Source organism: Agelaius tricolor, unplaced genomic scaffold, assembly GCF_023055355.1.
Source record: "Agelaius tricolor isolate 1412-34295 unplaced genomic scaffold, bAgeTri1.0.p SCAF_6, whole genome shotgun sequence".
NCBI classification, from domain to species: domain Eukaryota; kingdom Metazoa; phylum Chordata; class Aves; order Passeriformes; family Icteridae; genus Agelaius; species Agelaius tricolor.
In genome coordinates this window covers 6674746-6694121 of record NW_027269266.1, presented here as the reverse complement: position 1 = coordinate 6694121, position 19376 = coordinate 6674746, and the positions used below count along the sequence as shown (strand labels likewise).

At 45.0% G+C, this 19376-nt stretch overlaps 1 protein-coding gene across 9 annotated transcripts in view; it reads right to left on the bottom strand.

Moving 5' to 3' along the window:
• The window catches only part of DNAJB6 (DnaJ heat shock protein family (Hsp40) member B6), a 57759-nt gene that overhangs the window by 2911 nt on the left and 35472 nt on the right, over nt 1-19376 (bottom strand). For 5 of the 9 annotated variants that reach the window (XM_071428597.1, XM_071428600.1, XM_071428602.1 and 2 more), the window contains 2 exons: nt 8029-8055; nt 6656-6859 (listed from right to left, as the gene is read on the bottom strand). The exons of 1 other annotated variant lie outside the window; for it this stretch is intronic. In XM_071428597.1, the coding sequence (XP_071284698.1) occupies nt 6656-6859; nt 8029-8055 (231 nt within the window). Of the gene's footprint in view, nt 1-5389; nt 6860-8028; nt 8056-19376 lie in introns of those variants that run through there. 3 more of the 9 variants (XM_071428604.1, XM_071428603.1, XR_011679445.1) reach the window with 3 other exon arrangements.

The window sequence follows — 19376 nt, the reverse complement described above, 5'->3', positions numbered from 1 at the left end:
TTAATACTTGGGGAGAAGCACAAGGTAAGTCTTTTGGCTAAAACCATTTGAGACATTACCAAAAGCTTAGAGGAAATACACTCACTTGTAGCAACGGGAAACTGTTCTAGGTTATCACTCTAGCTCCTGTGCTGTACCCACAGCATGACTTCATCTTTTGTAATTGTCTGAGTCAAGAGGCAGGATATTTATTTAGAAATTCTGCCATGAGCGATCAGCCTGCACAAAGTTAGAGTGGAAACCAGTTTTCTTGTTTAAGGAAGAGAGAAACTGGTGGTGCTTAGCAGAATTGCAGATGACACTGGGTTTTCCCTGCACTCTGTCACCCCCTGAGCTCAGCTCCTGTCCCTGTTCACTGTGTGAACACCTCCTCACTAGGAACTCCATCCAGGAAGTTTCCTTCCACGTCAGCCCCTTGGTCACCTGCACATCACCAAAAAGAGGATCCTTTTGCATTCAGTTCACTGAGTAAGGCACCCATCCCTGAGGGACTCAAGCATCTCCCTGCTTTCCCACAGAGGTCAAGGGAGGCAGAAGAGATGGGCTGACTCCTGAGAATCAGTCATCTGGGGGGTGTTATTCAGAGGATTCCTCCCTTTACTGGAAGGAAAAACAGCATCATATCAGCTGATCAGAACTATCTCACGTAATAACTATGAAACAGTCACACAGATATTTGGGAAAGGATCATTAAACCCTAGCAGGTACTAGCTTCATAATTTTTTTCATTTTTCATTCTCAAAACAGTGTCAGTATTTCTAAAAGGTTTCCACAATCAGGCATGATAGTATTTGATGCTGCTATTTTATATCATAATACTATTTTTTTCCATTTTCTTCAAATGCTTGAGATTTTGAAAGCAATTCTAGCAACTGTTTCTTAAAAATACTGAGTCAATGTAAATTATGACTTGAAGTGAATGCCACATAATTTATTGTCTTATAAATGAAACAACTCAAATGTTAAAATATTGTGGTATGAAGATATTTAGGCATTTGACAACATGGCCTCCTACCAGCCTCTGGTTTGATAAGGCTGAAAAGTGGAAATCTTTCAAGCGTTATCACTGACACACAGAAAGAGATTGCCCAAAGTAGGAGATAACACACAAACACAGAGTATTCCTCAAGAGAAAACTGCCAGGTCTTTTCTGTTTTGAGCCTGCTGTGATAAATAATTTCACTGTCTGCCATTTCCTTTTCTACCCCCACCTAAGAAGAAAGGATAGGTCAGACTTTGCCAGTCTGTTGCTCCAGCGATGCTATGCTGGGTGATAACAGCCAAAAACCTGATCCAAACGAGTGAAGCAGCTCCTAACATAAATAAGAATTGCACACTAAAGATGTAACCCTTCGGTGTCTATTTCATTCCAATACTTCAACCAGCACTAATTAAAAGTATATTTAGCTGCCTTGGTTACAAGACTAGCCCCAAAGTCATGAGACAATAAAATCTGAATTAGAAAGCAGCAGCCCCATGACCGATCACTCTGCAGTGAGCCTGGAGAGTCGCCAGCATCCCAAAGTGTCCATAGAAACTTCCCATAGTAAGTGCCAGGCTGAACTGGCTTCAGCCAAACTCTGCTGGCCTTGGAGAAGGCTGATCAGATTTCCACCCTTAGCAGCAATCTTTAGCCACCCAAACTCTAGAAATGCCTCACAGGGCAGAGGGAGAACAGGTCACCAAGAGCTTGGCCAAGCTGTGACGTTTGGAATACAGAGTCACTCAAAAGCAGATAGAAATCTCCCCAAGTTGGGATTTCTTGCTTTTGTCAGCTGCCAGGGGCAGAGATGGGTGAAGCAAGAATCCACACCATTTGGAATTACACCTGCTTTACTGCTTGGATAATTCTGGTCTAAAACAAACAGCATCAGCTAACCCACTCCTTCCATGTCATCCCCTTCTTTCCTACTTCTAGAAGAGCCATAAGGAGCACATTCAGGAGCTATTCCAGCTTTCATAAAGCTGCTGAAGGCTGAAAACAACTTCCAGACACACTTAGGTGCAACTCCTTCAACCATCACTCAGCAAGGACCCAAACAAACTGGGAAGCTTCTCTGCTGTGTCCCAGATTGACTTTCCTTCTGGCTTCCTACTTCCCTGCCATCTGCACCTCCCAAAGTCACGAGTTTGTTCAGTCACTGGCTGTGAAACTCATCAAATTCTTGGGTGGCAGCTGCAAGGGAGGCCAGCACGTTGGGTGGCACAAGTGTCCTGGGGAAGACACTCCTACCCAATGCATTTCTGGTATCCTGCTTTTTCCTGCCCTGCCCGACATCTGCCTGCTCTACCAGGATGCAGAGAGTGGCCACGGGTCTGCTCCACCTTCCTTCTGCCAGCACAGAGCAGCGTAGGAGTGAGCAGAAGGAAACAAGGCGTTCAGTCACAGCTGACAATTAGCACACAGCATTGCTGCTGCTTGACCCACACCAGTGAGCAATAAAGGCCACAGCATGATTTTTATAGAGGATCTGCCAAGGTGAAGACTCTGGAGGAGCCTCCTTCCAATTTCAGAGTAAACACTGAGGTTGGCAGTGGGAGGGATTCATATTTTCTGCTCAAGTTTCAGAGAAAATGTTCTCCAAGGTCTACCAACTTTTTGCTAAGATTGTGGCTTTCTTTCAAAGCATGGAAGCAGCCAAGGCCCCAACACGCACAGAGGCACTTTCAAGCTGGGTTCTGTAGTGCTCTTTCTAATTTTCTGGTCTTAGAAATACCTCTCTAGTCAAAACAATAAACTGCTATTTCAAAGGCAGCTGGCTTACTTCTGAGTTGCAGCCACCCTCTGTTAGTTTAGACTGACCACACTCACATAGGCCATTGTAAAAATTCACCCCAGATCACAGCTTGAGTATAATTTCATGTGACTCAATTTGCAATTACAACTTTGCACTTTCACATCCCCTCCCCTCAGGCTGAGCCACTGCCCAGCACACAGCACAACCTGACCTACTAATTCCTCTCCTCATCCACATCTCCTGCCTGTGCCACAGAGCATCCTGGAGAGGGAGCCTTCAGTCAAGGCCTGGGGTGACAAAACATCCCACCCTGTCTAGGTATGTGTTCCACTATTCAATTATCCACACTGTCAAATCCAAGGGGTGAGTTCTCCAGTTTCACTGGCCAACCTGGTGATGTAATCCCAACTTTGATGTTTTAGGGGACTGAAAACCTTTAGCAGCTTGCAGGGGCCTTCCTTCCTGCTTGCTCACCATGCCATTTTCTTTACCAATTCTGCCTAGAATTGCCACAAGAGCAAACCAAGCCAGATACCACCTGTTTGCTTCCTGTTAATTAGCATAACACAAGCACTGAATGGATTTCCAAGGTTTTACTCCCAAATGGCAAGCAAAAGCTTGCAAGGCTGTGCAGCCATGGAAGCCTATCCACACACAGCCCAGCTGCCTTTGATAGGCAACAAGATGATTTTGTACCAGCAGCCAAAACACCACGAGGGAAGGCAGCTCTGGGCTAGGCCTAGGGACAGCCAGCCAGGCTCCAAATCCACCAGCCAGGCTCCAAATCCACCAGCCAGGCTCCAAATTCACCAGCCAGGCTCCAAATCCACCAGCCAGGCTCCAAATCCACCAGCCAGCCTTCCCAGCCCTGCCCCACACAGGTACAGCTGTTTCCCCATCCCACTTGCACAGTTACAGCCAGGGGATGTGGGGCAAAGGGAGGACAAACTCCACCTCTGCACCTCCTCATGTATTAGACTTCCACAAAAATCAGTGGCTTTGCTTTCCTTTCTCTTTCCATTGCATGCCCAAAACGAAGTTTGTGATGGAATTATAAAGTAATTAGTTTGGATAACAAAGCACATCACTGTTACTAGTTAGTAAAGTGTAATTCAGGAAACTGCACGTTGGTAAAAGGAACAGAGACTGAATTAAAGATGAAATTAACTACAAAGAGCTCAACTTTCCAGCAGAGGAAACCATGCCAGGAAAGGATCAAGATTAGTTAAGCTAGTTCTTTTAGAGTGGTTTCCTCTTCACAGATGCCAGCAGATGAAAATGCAGCAAAAAATGAATTATTAATGTTGTAAGTTGTAGGTTAATGCAAGCTATTTCTTTGAAAAGGAAGAGCAAACCTTGCAATATTATCTTCCAAATAATGAAATTTGTGTCATAATTTTTGACTATTTTAACAATTAAACATTTCAATCATTCTTGTGGATAGAGGTCAAAACTCTGAAATCCAAAGCAGTAGTTTTTAAGGGGTAGTCACCACTACCTCTGGCATTAAGAGCTGCCATCCCCAGGTCTCTGCTGGCATTAGCACCACTTTGCACAGTCAGCTGTATATCACACTATCAGGGAGCACATCAATTACAGTATCTGAGTTCTTATTTCAAAAATTCCTTTTTGGAGCTAGAGAACTGTTTGATATATGCAGCAATTTCAGAGCACAAGAGGTGAAGTTTTATTCTAAAAGGCCATTATGAAACCGAGAACAGTTTCCAGAGCAATTTCTACTAAAACACAAAGTGTCCATGGTAGATGGAGAATTGAATTAAACTCTCAGTTTTTGTGTTAAATACCCACTGTGATAACTGGCAATCCTGACTAAGGAGAGGCTTCATCTCACCTCTGGATATTGCCAATCTAAAGGAGTTGGCCAGCCTTTCCTCTTGGGCACTAGAGAGATGCCTCTTCCAGAGGGATTCCCACCACATAGTCAAGATTAAACCTATCCCCTTCTCCTTCATTTAAATTTCCTACAGACTTACAAATCAAAACTCAAACAGTCCCATTCCTAGAGCTGGGAAAAGAGAAGCACTTCATTGCAGGTGAATCATCAATGAGTGAGGGTTTGCTTGAGATGCTCCAGCTGGGACAACATCTAAAACACCATGACAGCGTGGTCCCACTGTCAAGAACCCCACGCTGGTGGTGGCAAAAACATCTGATTCAAGGTGGAACTGCACCTGGTTTGAGGCCATTGAACTCAACTATTTCCCAGTGAGCTGAGAGGGCTTTGGAGCAGGGCAGAAATGATGCCATTCTCTCCCGACGCCGGCCCCTGGAAGCACGGCAGTGATGGATGAGAAGCCAAGCGAGTCGAGCGCTCTCTGGAATTACAGAGCTGTGCTGGTGAAGCTGCTGGCTGGGCAAGGCATCAGCAGAGGTGAACACCCATGAAGGGAAATGGCATTACTGGCCAGGGCTCGTGCACACACTCCCCAGGGAGGGATTAAGACACTCACGTAGGTTTTTATGACTGACTCGACCAGTCCTTCAGCAGCCCTGTCCATCAGAGGAACAGCAGGCAAAATATTTAAAGCAACAGTAAAATCTTAGTCTTACTGCAATCAAGTTTTCACCCTGAGTCTTTTTTGGCAACTCACAATCTACTGATAGAAGAGAGCATTTTGTGATTGCACTAATACTTCTGGAAATTAATTTTAATTGCAAACTTGTGCGTCCTGGAGCATAAATAAATTCACAGCAGAAAGTCTTAAGCAATCTTAAAAATTGCTCCAAAAATTGCATGGTGCATGTCAAACTCAGCTGCTCCTTGGAATCCATTGCAAAATATTGTGATTGCAGAGACCCTTGTGGGTCCAAAAGCAGAGCCAAGGTTTTGTTTTGCCAGCCACAGACACAGGAGACCAAACCTGTAGCCCTTGTGTGGGAGGCTTCAGCCCAGAGGTTACATTCAGATCTCTGTAACTTTTTTTTTTTTTAAAAAGAAAATATTCAACTTGGTCATCTTTAAAGACACAAACAGCAACTTGTCAGGAAGACATTAATCTAAATTATTCTATTTTTTCAATGTGTCATCCATCATAATATCTTTAGGTCTTCCATACAAAAGACATTGTTAGGTTTAAAGGCTCATAAACACGTTGGAAGTTGGTATAGCACTGGGAGTACATGAGCACCTGTTTTGGGATACAGTGCATATTTTTCATGTGCTGTGTTTACCCTGAGAAGCCTTATAGGCTCACACTTCCCAGCACCTGATTTCACACTACTGAGAAGGGTCCTTGCTTTGGGCATCCAAGTAGAAAGGCATCTTTCAGTATCAGAAAAACCTGTCCTTGCAGTCCTGGATGATCTCTGACCACAGGTCCAATTAAATCAAGTAATTATGAGGACTTCATTGTCCAAGATAGCCTCTGGACTACATTGCCAAAAAATTACAGACTGGAAATATATCAAAGGACTAATTACTTCCAAAAATAACCCAGACAATTGCCACGTTGCCACGTTTGCCTGAACATTCTCAGCCTCCTCTATTAGGATCTAGTTGCCTAAAACTGCAGCTTCCAGAAATAGTATCAACTTGCTGAACTTCTCCTTGGACAAGGAAGCCAAGCACAATTTAAGTAAATGAATGTGCAAAGTATTGTGATGAGTTAACCTCTAAAATGCCTTCACTTTTAACAACAAAGAGCACAGGCACTTCAGCAGCACAACAGTATTTGCCCTGGATCCTTAAATATCTCAGGGCGTTAGTGAATCTAGGCTAAATGGAAGATCAGAGCTAAAGCAGGATGAAGGCAAACAAGCTGCTGTTTATTATCTACCAGGGGACTAGCATTAAGTCAACACACAGCACCAACTTCTCGCGTGGCTTTTTGCGTTTGGCTTTTGACTATGTGATGGGTCCTTCTCTGCACCTTTCTCACCAACATGCTTGTGCACACCTGATAAATAAATAGGGGCCTCGAAGCTGCTCATAACCCGGCTCTTGTCTTGATCTTCCAGCTCATCACTACTGTAATGTGCAAAGCGGGGGGAGCTGCCAGACTTGTGGGGCTTCAGCAGGCGGAGGTTGCTGGGCTGGGAGGGCAGCGCGTGTTGTCCTCTCCGTCTGCACTCCTCGGCAAAGGCTTCTTCATCTGCCTCCCCTGCAAAAAGCAACAAAGGCAAGAAAGGTGAGCTGCACCCAGAATGAATACATTTAGCCTGGAAAAAAAGCCCTCAGAAACGGGCTGGGCGTTAGGGGTCACAAAGCTCATGCTTTGGATGTGGTTGGTCACAGACAGTCCTGGGTGTCTGTGGACTGGGGAGTGTCTGGAGCAGAAAGCTCCATCAGTGGGACCCAAAAAAGTCCACTAAATATGATGACTTGGGGGCCACTGTTCCCTTTCTCCCAAAGGGCAGGGTGAGGGAGCTGAGCACATGGCCCTGGATGGGATTTCTGTCCTGTCCAGAGCATGTCATCACACCCCACCTCACCTGAACTGTCCTGCTCAAGGAAAAGGGAAAGGGAAAGGAGAGATAAATACCCAAGCTGGCTACAGGGGGGTGGTGGGACAAGAATTAAGCCAGCATGAGTTCAGAAGGGCCAGATGTTGGACATCACAGCTGGAAGGATGGTGGAGATGAGTGATGGAACACATGAAGACAAGAAATCATGTTGAAGCTGTGAGAGATAAACACAGCCCAGAGGCAAGGCAGGCACACACAGCACAGGCCAATGCACACAATGGAAATAAACCCCAATGTTTGCAAAAACTGGTATGAAAGATGAGATACTCCTGTCCTGCTCATGCTGTGTTGCAGATGATACTTTCCTTTGCTGCAGAAACTGTAACAGCACCACTGCTGCAAAGCAGAGAAATCAACCACCATAACACACACAAAACTCAGCAAAACCACACATTGAAAAACAAACAGATCCCAAAAAGTCAACAAAAGATGTTCAACTGGGAAAATAAGGGGGGCAGGGGGGAAAGACTTGGAACAAAGGTGTGTACCACATTTGTCTCTTAAAGGCTTTTTAAAGTTTCATTAGTTCAATTACTTAAGTACTTCTAATAGAGCTGATGAAATATGGCATCATTTTATTTTCATCAAAAGTGGTGTGTCATATTCTGGAAGTTTTTCCTGGGATGTGGCCGGCATCAGCTGCTCAGGGAGGGGTGTGTGCTCCCAGCTAATGCGTGTGCTCTTAGTTCATGGCTGGAAAATGCTTTGAAGATGAAGAAGGCCCCACGTACGCAGGACGGGACAGAGCAGGAATCCCCACTTTGTGTGTGCCCCTCCCAAACACAACGGGCTGCATTGTCTTTACCTTGTAATCCTACACGGGGAGATGCTTCTGAGGGCATGAGGAAAAGGAGGCAAGGTGTGTTTAAAAAGTCATTTCACAGTCAGTGAGGCACCCGAGGCCCTGCAGCAGAGGAGGACTCGAGCACACAGTGGGCTCTGCTGGGGTGTCAGCAGAGGATGCTCCTTCCCGAGTGGTCAAATGCCCACCCCCACCTCAACACTGCTGCTTTTGTACCCTGGAGTCCCCCACACTCCAAAGGCACAAGCAAACACCACAGAAACACGAGTGATGACAAGACAAGGATTTCTGCATTTAATCTCTGCCTGCCTGCATCAGGCCAGTGTAAAACCCTGTGTAAGGTTCTCCTTGCAGTAGGAGAGGGCTGCCAGGGTGGCACCAGGACTTCAGCAATGAGAGACAGGGAGCAAGAAAAAGCTCAGGAAAGGCCAGATGCAGAATTGCCATCATTACCCATAAGAAGAATTGCCATCATTACCCATAAGAAGATACAGGATTTTACACACTATACAAACAGCACTGAAGAAGGTATCAGGCTGATGATACCTATGAAGAAAAGCCTATAAAATGCTAAGAAAAGAAAGCACATGGAACCTGTTTACATCAGCTGCACATACAAAAATCAGTCAAGAGAGTTCACTTCCTAACAAATTACAGTGCACAGGAGATCTCTCCTCTCCCATGGAAACACAAAGTGCATGGATTTCTTTTTCATGTGCGAAGTCCTGCTTAATGAATGTTTAAAGTTTATATTCACAGATAGATGCAGGAATGGGAAACATGCTGAGGCCATCCTTGAGGCTCTGGGTGTGTTTGTGCAGCACAGAGACATCCCAGCCAGGCACACTCACACAGCTCCTCAGCCCTGGGCTCAGGGAGCCAGCACACCCTTGCAATCACAGAACACTTCAGCTGGAAGGAGCCTCTAAACCTCATCTGTCCAACCCTCCTGTAATAAACAGGGACATCTCCCACTAGATCAGGGTGTCTCAGGGCCCCCTCCAACCTGACCCTGAATGTTTCCAGGGATGAGACACCTACCAGCTCCCTGGACAACCTGTGCCAGCATTTTACCACCCTCACTGTAAACATTTCATTGTTGTAGCTAAGTCAGCCCTCCTTCAGTTTAAAACCATTATCCCTTGTCCTGTCACTACTGGCCCTACTAAAAGGTCTGTTTTCATCTTTCTTATTAGCTCTCTTAAAGAATTTGAAAGGATTAAATCCATCTTGATCACCTAAGAGACTCCTTCAGTTTTCCATATCCCCAAAGCAAAAGCAAATTTTAGTACAATAAGGAGACCCCAAAAAAATGCCCAAGCTTTTCCCCTCTTATGAGTTGTGGGAGAGCAGGATGGCACCAGAAATTAGTTAAATGGTGCAGCATCACATGAGCTGTGATTTAAATACTGAATTGACTGCAGTGCTATGCATGGCATGAGCTGTCAGATCTTCCTCTGATCATCCACTTTTAGCACACCTGGCACAGCAAAACTGATGTGGGATTTGCATCAACTGTTCCCTCCTGTTCCACATACTTGAAACATTCGAGCCAGACTGTACCACTGCAAATAGAAAACTTGAATAGAATTGACTCTGGGAGAAGTCAGCCACAAAGGACATCACCACCAAAAAGTGCTTAAATTCTGCTAGAGCTTTGTCAGCAGTGATGCTGGTCCTGGAAATGGCTTTTAGGAGGAGAGCAGGTATTGGGGATGGGGGCTGGGTGTGGAATACCTGAGTTCTGAGCAGGAATATCCACCCAAGGAGCACCTTCCAGGAGTGCTCAGGCTTTAAACAGCCCTCAGCTCCCCCAGCACCACCTTCCTGCCATCCCCTGCTCCTCCACACCCACGTGAGAGCCTGGGCAGCCGTGCTGTGACCCCAAGCAGGGACTGAGCCAGGTTAAAAATAACCCTTTTTGCCAGCTTATTTTTAACCCAGCTCAGGGCCTGCAGCCAGCTCAGTGCAGCTGCCCCAGCTGGGGCAGGGAAGGGGGAAATTGTTGAGGATGGCTGGAATCACCATCCAGGTTATGGCGTTAAGCAAAAGATCTTATTCTACTAATGCAAATAATAATTAAAACCCTAGCAGTTATTTCACTTGCAAAACCAGTTTGGAGAAGTTACAGAAGTTTCTAAGAGTTAGTTCTGAAAATTACTGATTTGGCAGTACCAGTAACATTTAAAAACAATAATTAAGATTTGGGTTTGTGCTGCAGCAGGTTCTCTGAAATGAACAGCAGCTTCCAGGGAAGAAAAAAACCAAACAGGAGCTGTAGCATCCTCAAAAGCTGTGTTAGGGCTAAAAGCTAGCAAGAAGGGCTGGGGAATAAATCCTCATCGATGGCAAAGAGGTGCTGCGCGGCAATGGCAAACAGGGCTCCTTGGACTGTGACGAACCAGCAGAGGGCAATCTTGGCTGTCGCCAGGTGTCCCAGCGGAGCGGCCGCCGCCAGCCCGCACTTGGGCGGGCACACGGGGATTTTACAAACCTGGAGCAGCTGGGGGCTTAGGGGAGCCGCCGGCTACACCAAAGGGTCTGTGCGTGATCCTGGAAATTTGTCTTAGCACAGTCTGGTGACATATCTCAATAGAGCAGTGTCCTAGGGTGACTTTATGGTGCTCGGATCCCGATAGTCTGTTCTGTCCATGCTGTATTATATTCTATAATGCCATATTATATTCTGTCTGCTGTACTATAGTCTGAGGATGGCACACAGGAATATAAACACCAGCAGAGACACGCAGGTGAGCCGGGACAGGCGAGTCTCGGAGCACCTCACACCGGAGCAGCCCAGCACAAGCTGCCATTATTTAGTGTTACATTTCAGTAATATCCCTGTATGTCCAGGAATTGAACTGAAATCCTAGCAGTAATTAATGGCAAGACATTAATGACAGAACTATGCTGAACAAACCAGGGTAAACATCCTGAGGAGATGGAGCTGCTGATTTGCATTTACCAGCTCACTTCCCGCACGGCAGCCCCGCTGCTGCCTGCTGTGCTCTTGCACACCTCACCAAAGAAATACACCTGGAATCGGGGTTTTCCTCTCCATTACGAAATAAAAAGCAGGTGCAGCAGTTTGCTCAGTGCAAAGGAACACTTCCCTGAGGCCACAGCACCAGAGAGGCCCTGGTGCCCGAGGCAGCATCAGGAGATGGAGCAGGCGAGGGACATCGGGCTGTGTCCAGTGACACCCAGCTCCCAGCTCAGCTCCTGCACCCCCCCGGGTATTGGCTTGCAGGAAGCTTCCTCCACTGAAATCTTCTTTGAAGGATGCCCTGCAAAGTGTCTTTCTAATTCTTCAAGACTCTAAAGTTAAGGGGCAGGTTTACTCTGTAAACTCAGAGCAAGGTGTTCTATCTTCAGCCAGTCTGAGGCTTCCCTGAGCTGTTCGTGATGCAAGCTGACATCACAAAGAGTGCAGAAAACTGGGGGTAGGGGAAGCTTTTCTTGAATTTCCCCCCCCCCTCCCCCTGTTACAAGGGTTTGGAATTTACCCCGTGCTCACAGAGGACCTGGAGTTTCTGATGACTCAGCTACACGGAGAGCTGAACTGCAATGGAAGGGGCAATCAAGAGTGGAAGAAAGAGATCCCAATTGAAACACACTTATCTGAAGTCGATTGCACTGTGATCTTTGTTGATAAGATTTTTCTACCAATGTACTTTTCCATTGATACAGCAGGTCTGGTATTAATATTTACCTTGGCAGAAGCTACCAGGATTCTTCCTAGACTGAAGTCCACCAGTTGCTGGGAAATCTTAGGATTTACAGGAACCAGTTCAACCTGAGAACTCATCTAACAGATCTGTCCATAGCCCTGGATTACCGTGGGCTGAAAAAATCTTGGAGAACAACTGGATCTTTTGTTTCTTCTCATGAAATCTAATGTATGATAGCACAGAGAAGACAGCAGGAGACCAAGTGACTCTATTAAAACACAGAAATGGTCTAATTTCGGGGACCACACCTTGAAAGTTGTTTCCAGAAAGTTGCCAAATCATCAGGATTTTTAATTCCTGCTGGAAACTACGGATGCTCATTATAAAACACCCAGCCCAGGGTATTTTCCAAAACCACGTGCACACACACACCCCTCACCTCTTCTGAAACTGTAGACATGCTCAGCCAAGAAAATACTCCCTCACCATTACTAGAGGCTATGTTGAGCAAGTTCTTCTGATTAATTAGTCTTAAACTTGTTTCTAAATGCCAGGAAACACTAACACAGTGACGCTCAGCAGGAGTTATAAAACCCTCCTTCAGCCTGGGCTCTCTTGGGTTTGTCAGACTCGATAGAAACCAAAATTTGCATTGAGCCCTCTTTGGAAAACGTCTCTGAGTTTGACAAAAAAATCTCTCTCTTGCTATTTGATGTGATGCTTACAAGAAAAAGCAGCCATTTTAAAACCCTCTGATTAAAAAGATGCACATAGTTTTGAAAGCTGAAAGAGCCTGAAGTCACTCAGAAACTATCTGGGGAATGCTGGAGCAGCTGCCCCATCTGCACCGTCACTTTTGTAAACTGTAAAGGGAGTTTATTTCAACAGTGACATTTATCAGCCAAAGCACAGGACAAACAATGAGGTTTTGAGTCAGCTCACAACAGATCAGTGTCTTTCACCAATTATTGGCAATCATTTTCCTTCCACAGCACTGGGTGTTACAGAGAACACAAGGTGATTCAGGGTTTTCCTGGTGTCTGTCTGAGACTCCTGTCCTGCAGACTTCAAGGAAATATTTATCCAAAGTGGTGCCTGGAGTGCTCAGCTGGGTAGAAACTGGAGATGCCAGTAGCTCCCAATCCATGGCCTGCAGAAACCTGCTCCAGTGTCCCACCCCCTCCTCTCACATCCTGCACTGGCTCCCACAGCTCAGCTCTCTCAGCACCAATGGCACTGCACTCTGATGTGGGTTATGCCTCCCTTCTTCAACCCAAAAACTCGTATTCAGTTTATAATTAGGGGATTTGGGCTGGCCTTTCCCAGGCCAGGACCAGCACTGCTATCTTGCCTGCCAGGCAAGCCAGGCATTTCCTGCCAAGGGGGAAAAAAAAATCCAGAAGTGGCAGGAGACAGCAGGGGAGGTGGTGGCAAAGTCCTGGGAAGCAATGGAAAACAAGGGTGTGGGATTTGGGAAAAGGGACAAGCTGAAGGAATGCTATTTCTGCCCTGCAGAGGCCTGGCTGCAGCACCTCCAGGGCCCAGGAAAGGGCAGGGCTCAATGCAGATTTCTGCTCCATGCTCAGAGCAACCCTCTGCCCTCCTGGCTTTAACAGCTGGCAGTGAACTTGCCCCTTTCATTTCTGCCCTCCTATTCATCTGCTCAGTGCCAGCTCACACTGCTCTGCCCAGCTGTGGCACAGACCAGAGCAGGGAAAGCCCCACACTGGGTTCTCTCACCCTCCCTGCCCTGCAGCAGCTCCCTTAGACAGATCCAACTTTAGATTTTCCTTTTTTTTTTTCTTTAGGTGGATTTTACCTGCCACCCCCATCCACACCCAAGAACCCCATGATGTCCTGCCCTCAGCTCAGCGTGTACCAACACGAATCCTGCATTCCCAGCACATCACAAGCTACTCAAGGCACATTTCACCACAAAGATTCCCCAGTCTGCAACAAACTGGTAAAATAATGTGAGTTTTCAGCACACAGCAACCACAATGGTGCTGCTTTGAAAGGAAATGTGGTCATGCTGTTCCCCATGGTGGCTATCAGGGATCAATGGCTACAGCCACTCCTGTTGGACCAGGAGCTCTGGAGCCTGGCCTAAAGAGAGGGAGCTGCTGGGAGAGCCTGGAGTAATCTCCTCCTGCCAAAACTTCCTCATCAGAACCTTTTAAAGCCCCATGAATTGGTCCCACATTGTTTCTGAAGCAAGAGAGAAGGCACAGGTTGAGCACACCCAGATATCTGCAGCTATTTCCCTTCTGTTAAAGCACACCAGGGCATCCATATGGATCATGCCAGTTGCTCTCATCTTAAAGATCTGGGATGTTGGAAATGCAAATGGCAGGAGGTAACAACATGAATCCTCACGTTTCCAGCATGCAGAGAGATGACCCAATTTGCATGCTCAAAGGGAATTTTATTAATTTTAAAAGACTTTATCAAGCAGGGGCCTTTTATTCATTTCTGCATGAATTTTGAAAGGAAGCAAAGAATGAGGAATGAGCTTCACAGCTTGACATATATAAATACAAATTAGCAAGATTTCAAGCTTGGAGCTTGACCAAATGGACCTAATTTTTAAACAGAAATCAAGATTACTTAAAAGATTATATTTTCTACTCTTCAGGGTCATGTCAGAGGTCTACCCCAGTTTCCTGCAAGTCTCATTGCACAGCACTACATTGAAGTGACCAGACCCCTTTAGCACCCTGTACCAGGGGCTCCTGCTCCTGGGGTTTCTCTCTCCAACACTCCTCACACAACTTATGGCTGAGGTGGAGCTCAGAACACTGCACCTCTCTCTGTCTCTTACATGGCTCCTCTTCCTCTAGAATTGTATCACTGACATCAAGTTCTTTGATTTGGTTTGATACCACAAGGACAGACAGTAATAGGACAAGGGGAAATGGCTTTAAACCATTGAAAGGGGCAGGTTTAGATTAGATATTTGGAAGAAATCTTTACTGTGAGGGCGGTGAGGCACTGGCACAGGTTGCCCAGAAAAGCTGTGGATGCCCCATCTCTGGAAGTGTTCAAGGCCAGGCTGGACAGGGCTCTGAGCAACCTGGGATAGTGGAAGGTGTCCCTGCCCACGGCAGGGGATCAGAACTGGCTGAACTTTAAGATCCCTTCCAACTCAAACTGTCCTGAAACAAAGAGGGTTTTTTCATCTCAGCTCTATTTCAACCTCAGACAGAAATCCCCATGGGTTTCATCTCTACCATGAGGAAGCCTCGCAGCCCAAGTTTCACTTTGAAATTGTATTTGAAGTGCAAACCAAAATCCTACTGAGGAAAAAAAAAAAGAAAAAAAAAGAAAAAAAGAAAAGAAAAAAAGAAAAAAAACAGCCCTTATAATGAAACGTAATACTCATTACTAGAAGAAAACAAAGAAATAAAAATTCCACAGTGCAACTGCATGCAGCCCTGCCAGGTCCTCCATGGTGTACCCAGACACGAGGTGCCTCCCACCAGTGTTTCCTCTGCCCCTGCGCCCAAGCAGAGCCCCATGGACCTTCACATCTCTCACATTTGCTCTCCAGAACCTCCCAGTTCCACATGAAACAGCTCCTTCACTGTCCCCAAAGATAAAACTTTGCTTCTTGTCCTCAGCCCTTCTAGGAGTTTCCACCACCAGGTCAAGCAAAATTGGCTTCTAATTAAAAAGCTCTTCAAACAGCAAAAGCAGAGGAAAAGTGCTCTTCTACTTTTGCAACAGATCTTTATAACTCTTAAAAACTAATGAGTTGAAGTATCAAGACGTCATCTTATATTCCCATTAGTGGCCCTCACTAAAGGAGCAACTTCAGAACAGTTCTGAGCAAGCCCTAATTTGCAAATTGTACAGCTGTGTTACATATTTTTCCATTGATTATCAGCTTTAAACCAGTCTTCAAAACCTTAATGCACAGCAAACCCAGATTACCGTAAAAGAAAAAAAAGATACATCAAGAAAAAGCCATGCAGTTAAATTTAAAAAGAAAAGAATCTCATGAGTGACTTCAGAAAAATGTGATGAATGACTTCCCCAGCTGTTTTGTCAACACTTCCACAGTAATTTGGCAAAAGCACAAAATCACTAAGTTTATACTTTCATCAAATGGCTATTAGTGCTGTTGAAATATCACAGACACGAGACAGTGAGTGCAAGCCCCATGTTTCATATTGCACTGCCCACACTCCGTTTGCAAGGTCTCATCTTTTCAGGTTAATCATTTGAAAGATATTCTTCCTTCTGCCCTGAGGTTTAAATATGACACTGTGGCCCTGACACTAAGGGTTCCACGTATTAATTACAAAAAAAGAAGAGATACCTGCCCTCTCCAATTATACCCCCTAACATGCAATTTATTCCTCATCCATCTATCCCTACAGGACTACAGCAAGCAAATCCCATCTTCCAGTGTGAGCACACATCCCTGATTTACAGAGCTCCAGAGATCATCATCTTTTAAATGACCCTGAAAGCATCACATGCTCACAGTAACAGGACATCTCTTCTGAGGCTCAGTAGGTTTCAAAGTACTTCATGAACTTTCACCACAAAACCCAGTTCCCACTGACAGGAACACTAAGTTGTTAGCTGCTCTTCTTCCATTTTTGACACAAAAATGACAAGCCTGAATTTTTTTAAAAAATAGTGTTTCAAGTTGACATTCAATGGTAGTTTTGATTAAATACTATATTTAATTATGAAACCTGTACAATTGGCCTTAGAGGAGACATGACTCCCAAGCTTCACCAACTTTTGTTGTTTGGCATCTCCAATCCATCTCAAAAGTTTCCAAACATGCTTCTTTCCCGCCCATAGTCAAGATCTATGCCTTAAAACCCACCACAGTTTAGAAATACAATTTTTCAAATCCTGTCAATAACAATGTTTATAAAGGCAATGTATACACACATATACATGCAGGTTTTTAAACAGATGAATTGTTCCATGTATGCTTCTCAAAATGAACTTCTGACCCAAACAACCAATAAATGTTGGGCACAGAAATGAAGATTTTCTCAACTGAAAAAAGCCTAAACACCAACCAGGAACATGACTACCCAACACTAACAATACTTACAATTCTCTTTTGTGCCTGGAAACAGAATCATCAGTTTATACACTCCTTCTGCAGAGATCCAGTGGGAGCAGGCAAGATTTTAGCAAGAGAGCTTTGTGAGTTTTGGAAAAGGAGAGTTTGAAGAGCGACATTGGTACCTCTGGGTGCACCCAGCAAGGCCATGTACCTCCCAGGAAGGCCATCCCAGGGCTGCCATGCCTGGAGTGAGGGCTGCTCCCACCCTGTGTGGCTGCAGTGGCACCATCCCACCTTCTCCTCTTCTCACACACCTTGAGAGCCGTGGGATGAAGCACCAAGGACAGAACAACCACAATTTCTGGGGCCAGAGCAAAAAAGGGGGCACCAGTATTTAGGAACTTTCCATAATGGCAGAGAAGCTGGAGTGCTCCACATTCCAGAAGGGTGGAATGCACACTGCAGAGCCCACTGGCTCTTGTGGAGAAGTGGATGTGACCTGGGAAGGGCTGCACCCACCAAAACTGCACAACTGAACACCTGAAGTTGTCATACCCAGCTTCTGCTCAAAATCACCCAGCATAAAGATGTACCCTCATCTCCTGTAATTCTGTAATGGCAGTGGAAGCTTTATGGAAGAATGTTTAAGTGACTATTTGTCATTGGGATCAATATATCATGGTACAAATATTTGAAAAGTATAAAAACAAGCATCAAAACTGCTGTGGTTTGAGCTGTGCAAGTACAATTTTGTAGCAGCCCAAAGTGCAGCACCCAGCAGAGCTACTCCATCTCCTCCTTGAGTATCAGCAAACTCAGAATCTTCTCAGAAACACTGGCCAAGAGCTTTGCTGAGTGTGAAGGTGTCAAACTCAATTTACACAAAAGCATTTCTCCTCAGCCTTGGGAACCAGGGTGGCTCCCTTTGCAGGGCTGGAAATGTCCTGCACACAGCACTGTGACAGAGAGAGCAAACCTGGAACAGATGCACCACAGGTAAGGCTGATGTTCACCTACATTTGTTATCATGCAAGTCGGTGACTGACAGAAATAGCCCCAGATTTTGCACATTTGAGAACATTTTGTCACTTTCCAATTAAAATTCTGACCTTGCTTGTACTGCTGGTATTGGATATAGCCTGGTATCTCTACAGAAACAATCTCCATTTACAGTAATATTTAAAAATACTAAATAAAAGAATCATGAACTGTTTTTCTAAGGAGAAAGTTGCTTAGACAAGACTGAATAGTGGACTGGAAACAGAATTGGAGCCAAAAGGGCAGCAAAATTGCCTTCCAGGAGATGGAATCTGTTTGCAAAAGCCTTCAAAGCACTGAATTCAATTAAGATAAATCAACAAATAAAACCACACTGTTGTAACAGCAATAAATAGACACTGATGACAGTTCAGTTAAGACCTGAGTGTCCACCTCCACTCCAGTTTTAACTGAAAATCTAGAGGACCTAGATTTTAAAAGATTAGCCAGAATAGTCACAAAAATAGAAAACCCAAGAGGCTTTGACCTCTGTTAACAATCTATCATCTAACCTAGATGAAAACTGCACTCCAAGTTGCCAGCTTGGCTCTGTGCCCCTTCCAGGCCCAAACCCAACAGCAGAGACACTGACAATTTGGGTAATTTTGCCACCACACCCAGAAAACACAACAGCAATCTGAATCTAGAGCCCAGCATGAACCAAGGGCTCACTTCTGATTTCAGGAGAAGCTGGGAGGCACAAGGCAAAATTCCCCCCCACAAACAGCTCTCATAAAAGAACTTTCCACCTCTGGAAACTATTCTGTGCAGGGCAGCAAGCACCTCCCCTGCAGCACGGGCATGCACTTGGCTTTGTGATTTATTCCACAAAAAGGGTTACCAGGGATGGAGTCATCACCTTCTATAAACATTTCGAGGGCAAAACCACACATGTGATCTCAGAGCAAGTGCTAGAGGAGAGGGAAGAGTGGAAACCACGTTAGAGTAATCAATTAATCTTATGTTCTCAATTTGGTTGATCAAGAAGAGCAGGGAGGTTTGAACACCTGTGTCTTCTCAGAAAAATGTTTTATTTCCCTGAGTTGAGCTTCTTGTTTTTAGGAGTGATTACAAGAAGCATCTTCTCAATTAGTCACTGCATTAGAAGCCACTTAAAAGTCACTTTCTGTTCTGTGACGCTTTTCGAGACAGAGTTATAGCTATTAAATAAATTATTAATGGCTACAAAACTGCTATGAGAAAGCTTCAGGACAAATTACTCTACTTTCTTTTAACCTTTAACCAAACAGATTTTCTTCCAATTCTTTCAGGCTAATACTTTCAATATAGATCAAAAGTAGGGCAATAGCAGTAGATCCTCCAATTTAGGTACTATATAGGAGTAGCTGACATTCATATGTAACACCTCTAAATGATGAATATGCACAGTAAAGTACACATCATTTTCTTTTTACTTAACAGTGGTAAAAACCAATCATCTACTTGTCATTTTCTACCTGCTTCTCAAAAGAAAAGGGTGTTTAGTCTACGAAGACCAGGCAGTGACTGTAACAGAGGACTTGATTTGTACATAAACAAAACTGCATTTTCCACCTCTGCAATAGGTTCCACACAGAATACAACTCAAATCTTTGAAGGTCCTTGGA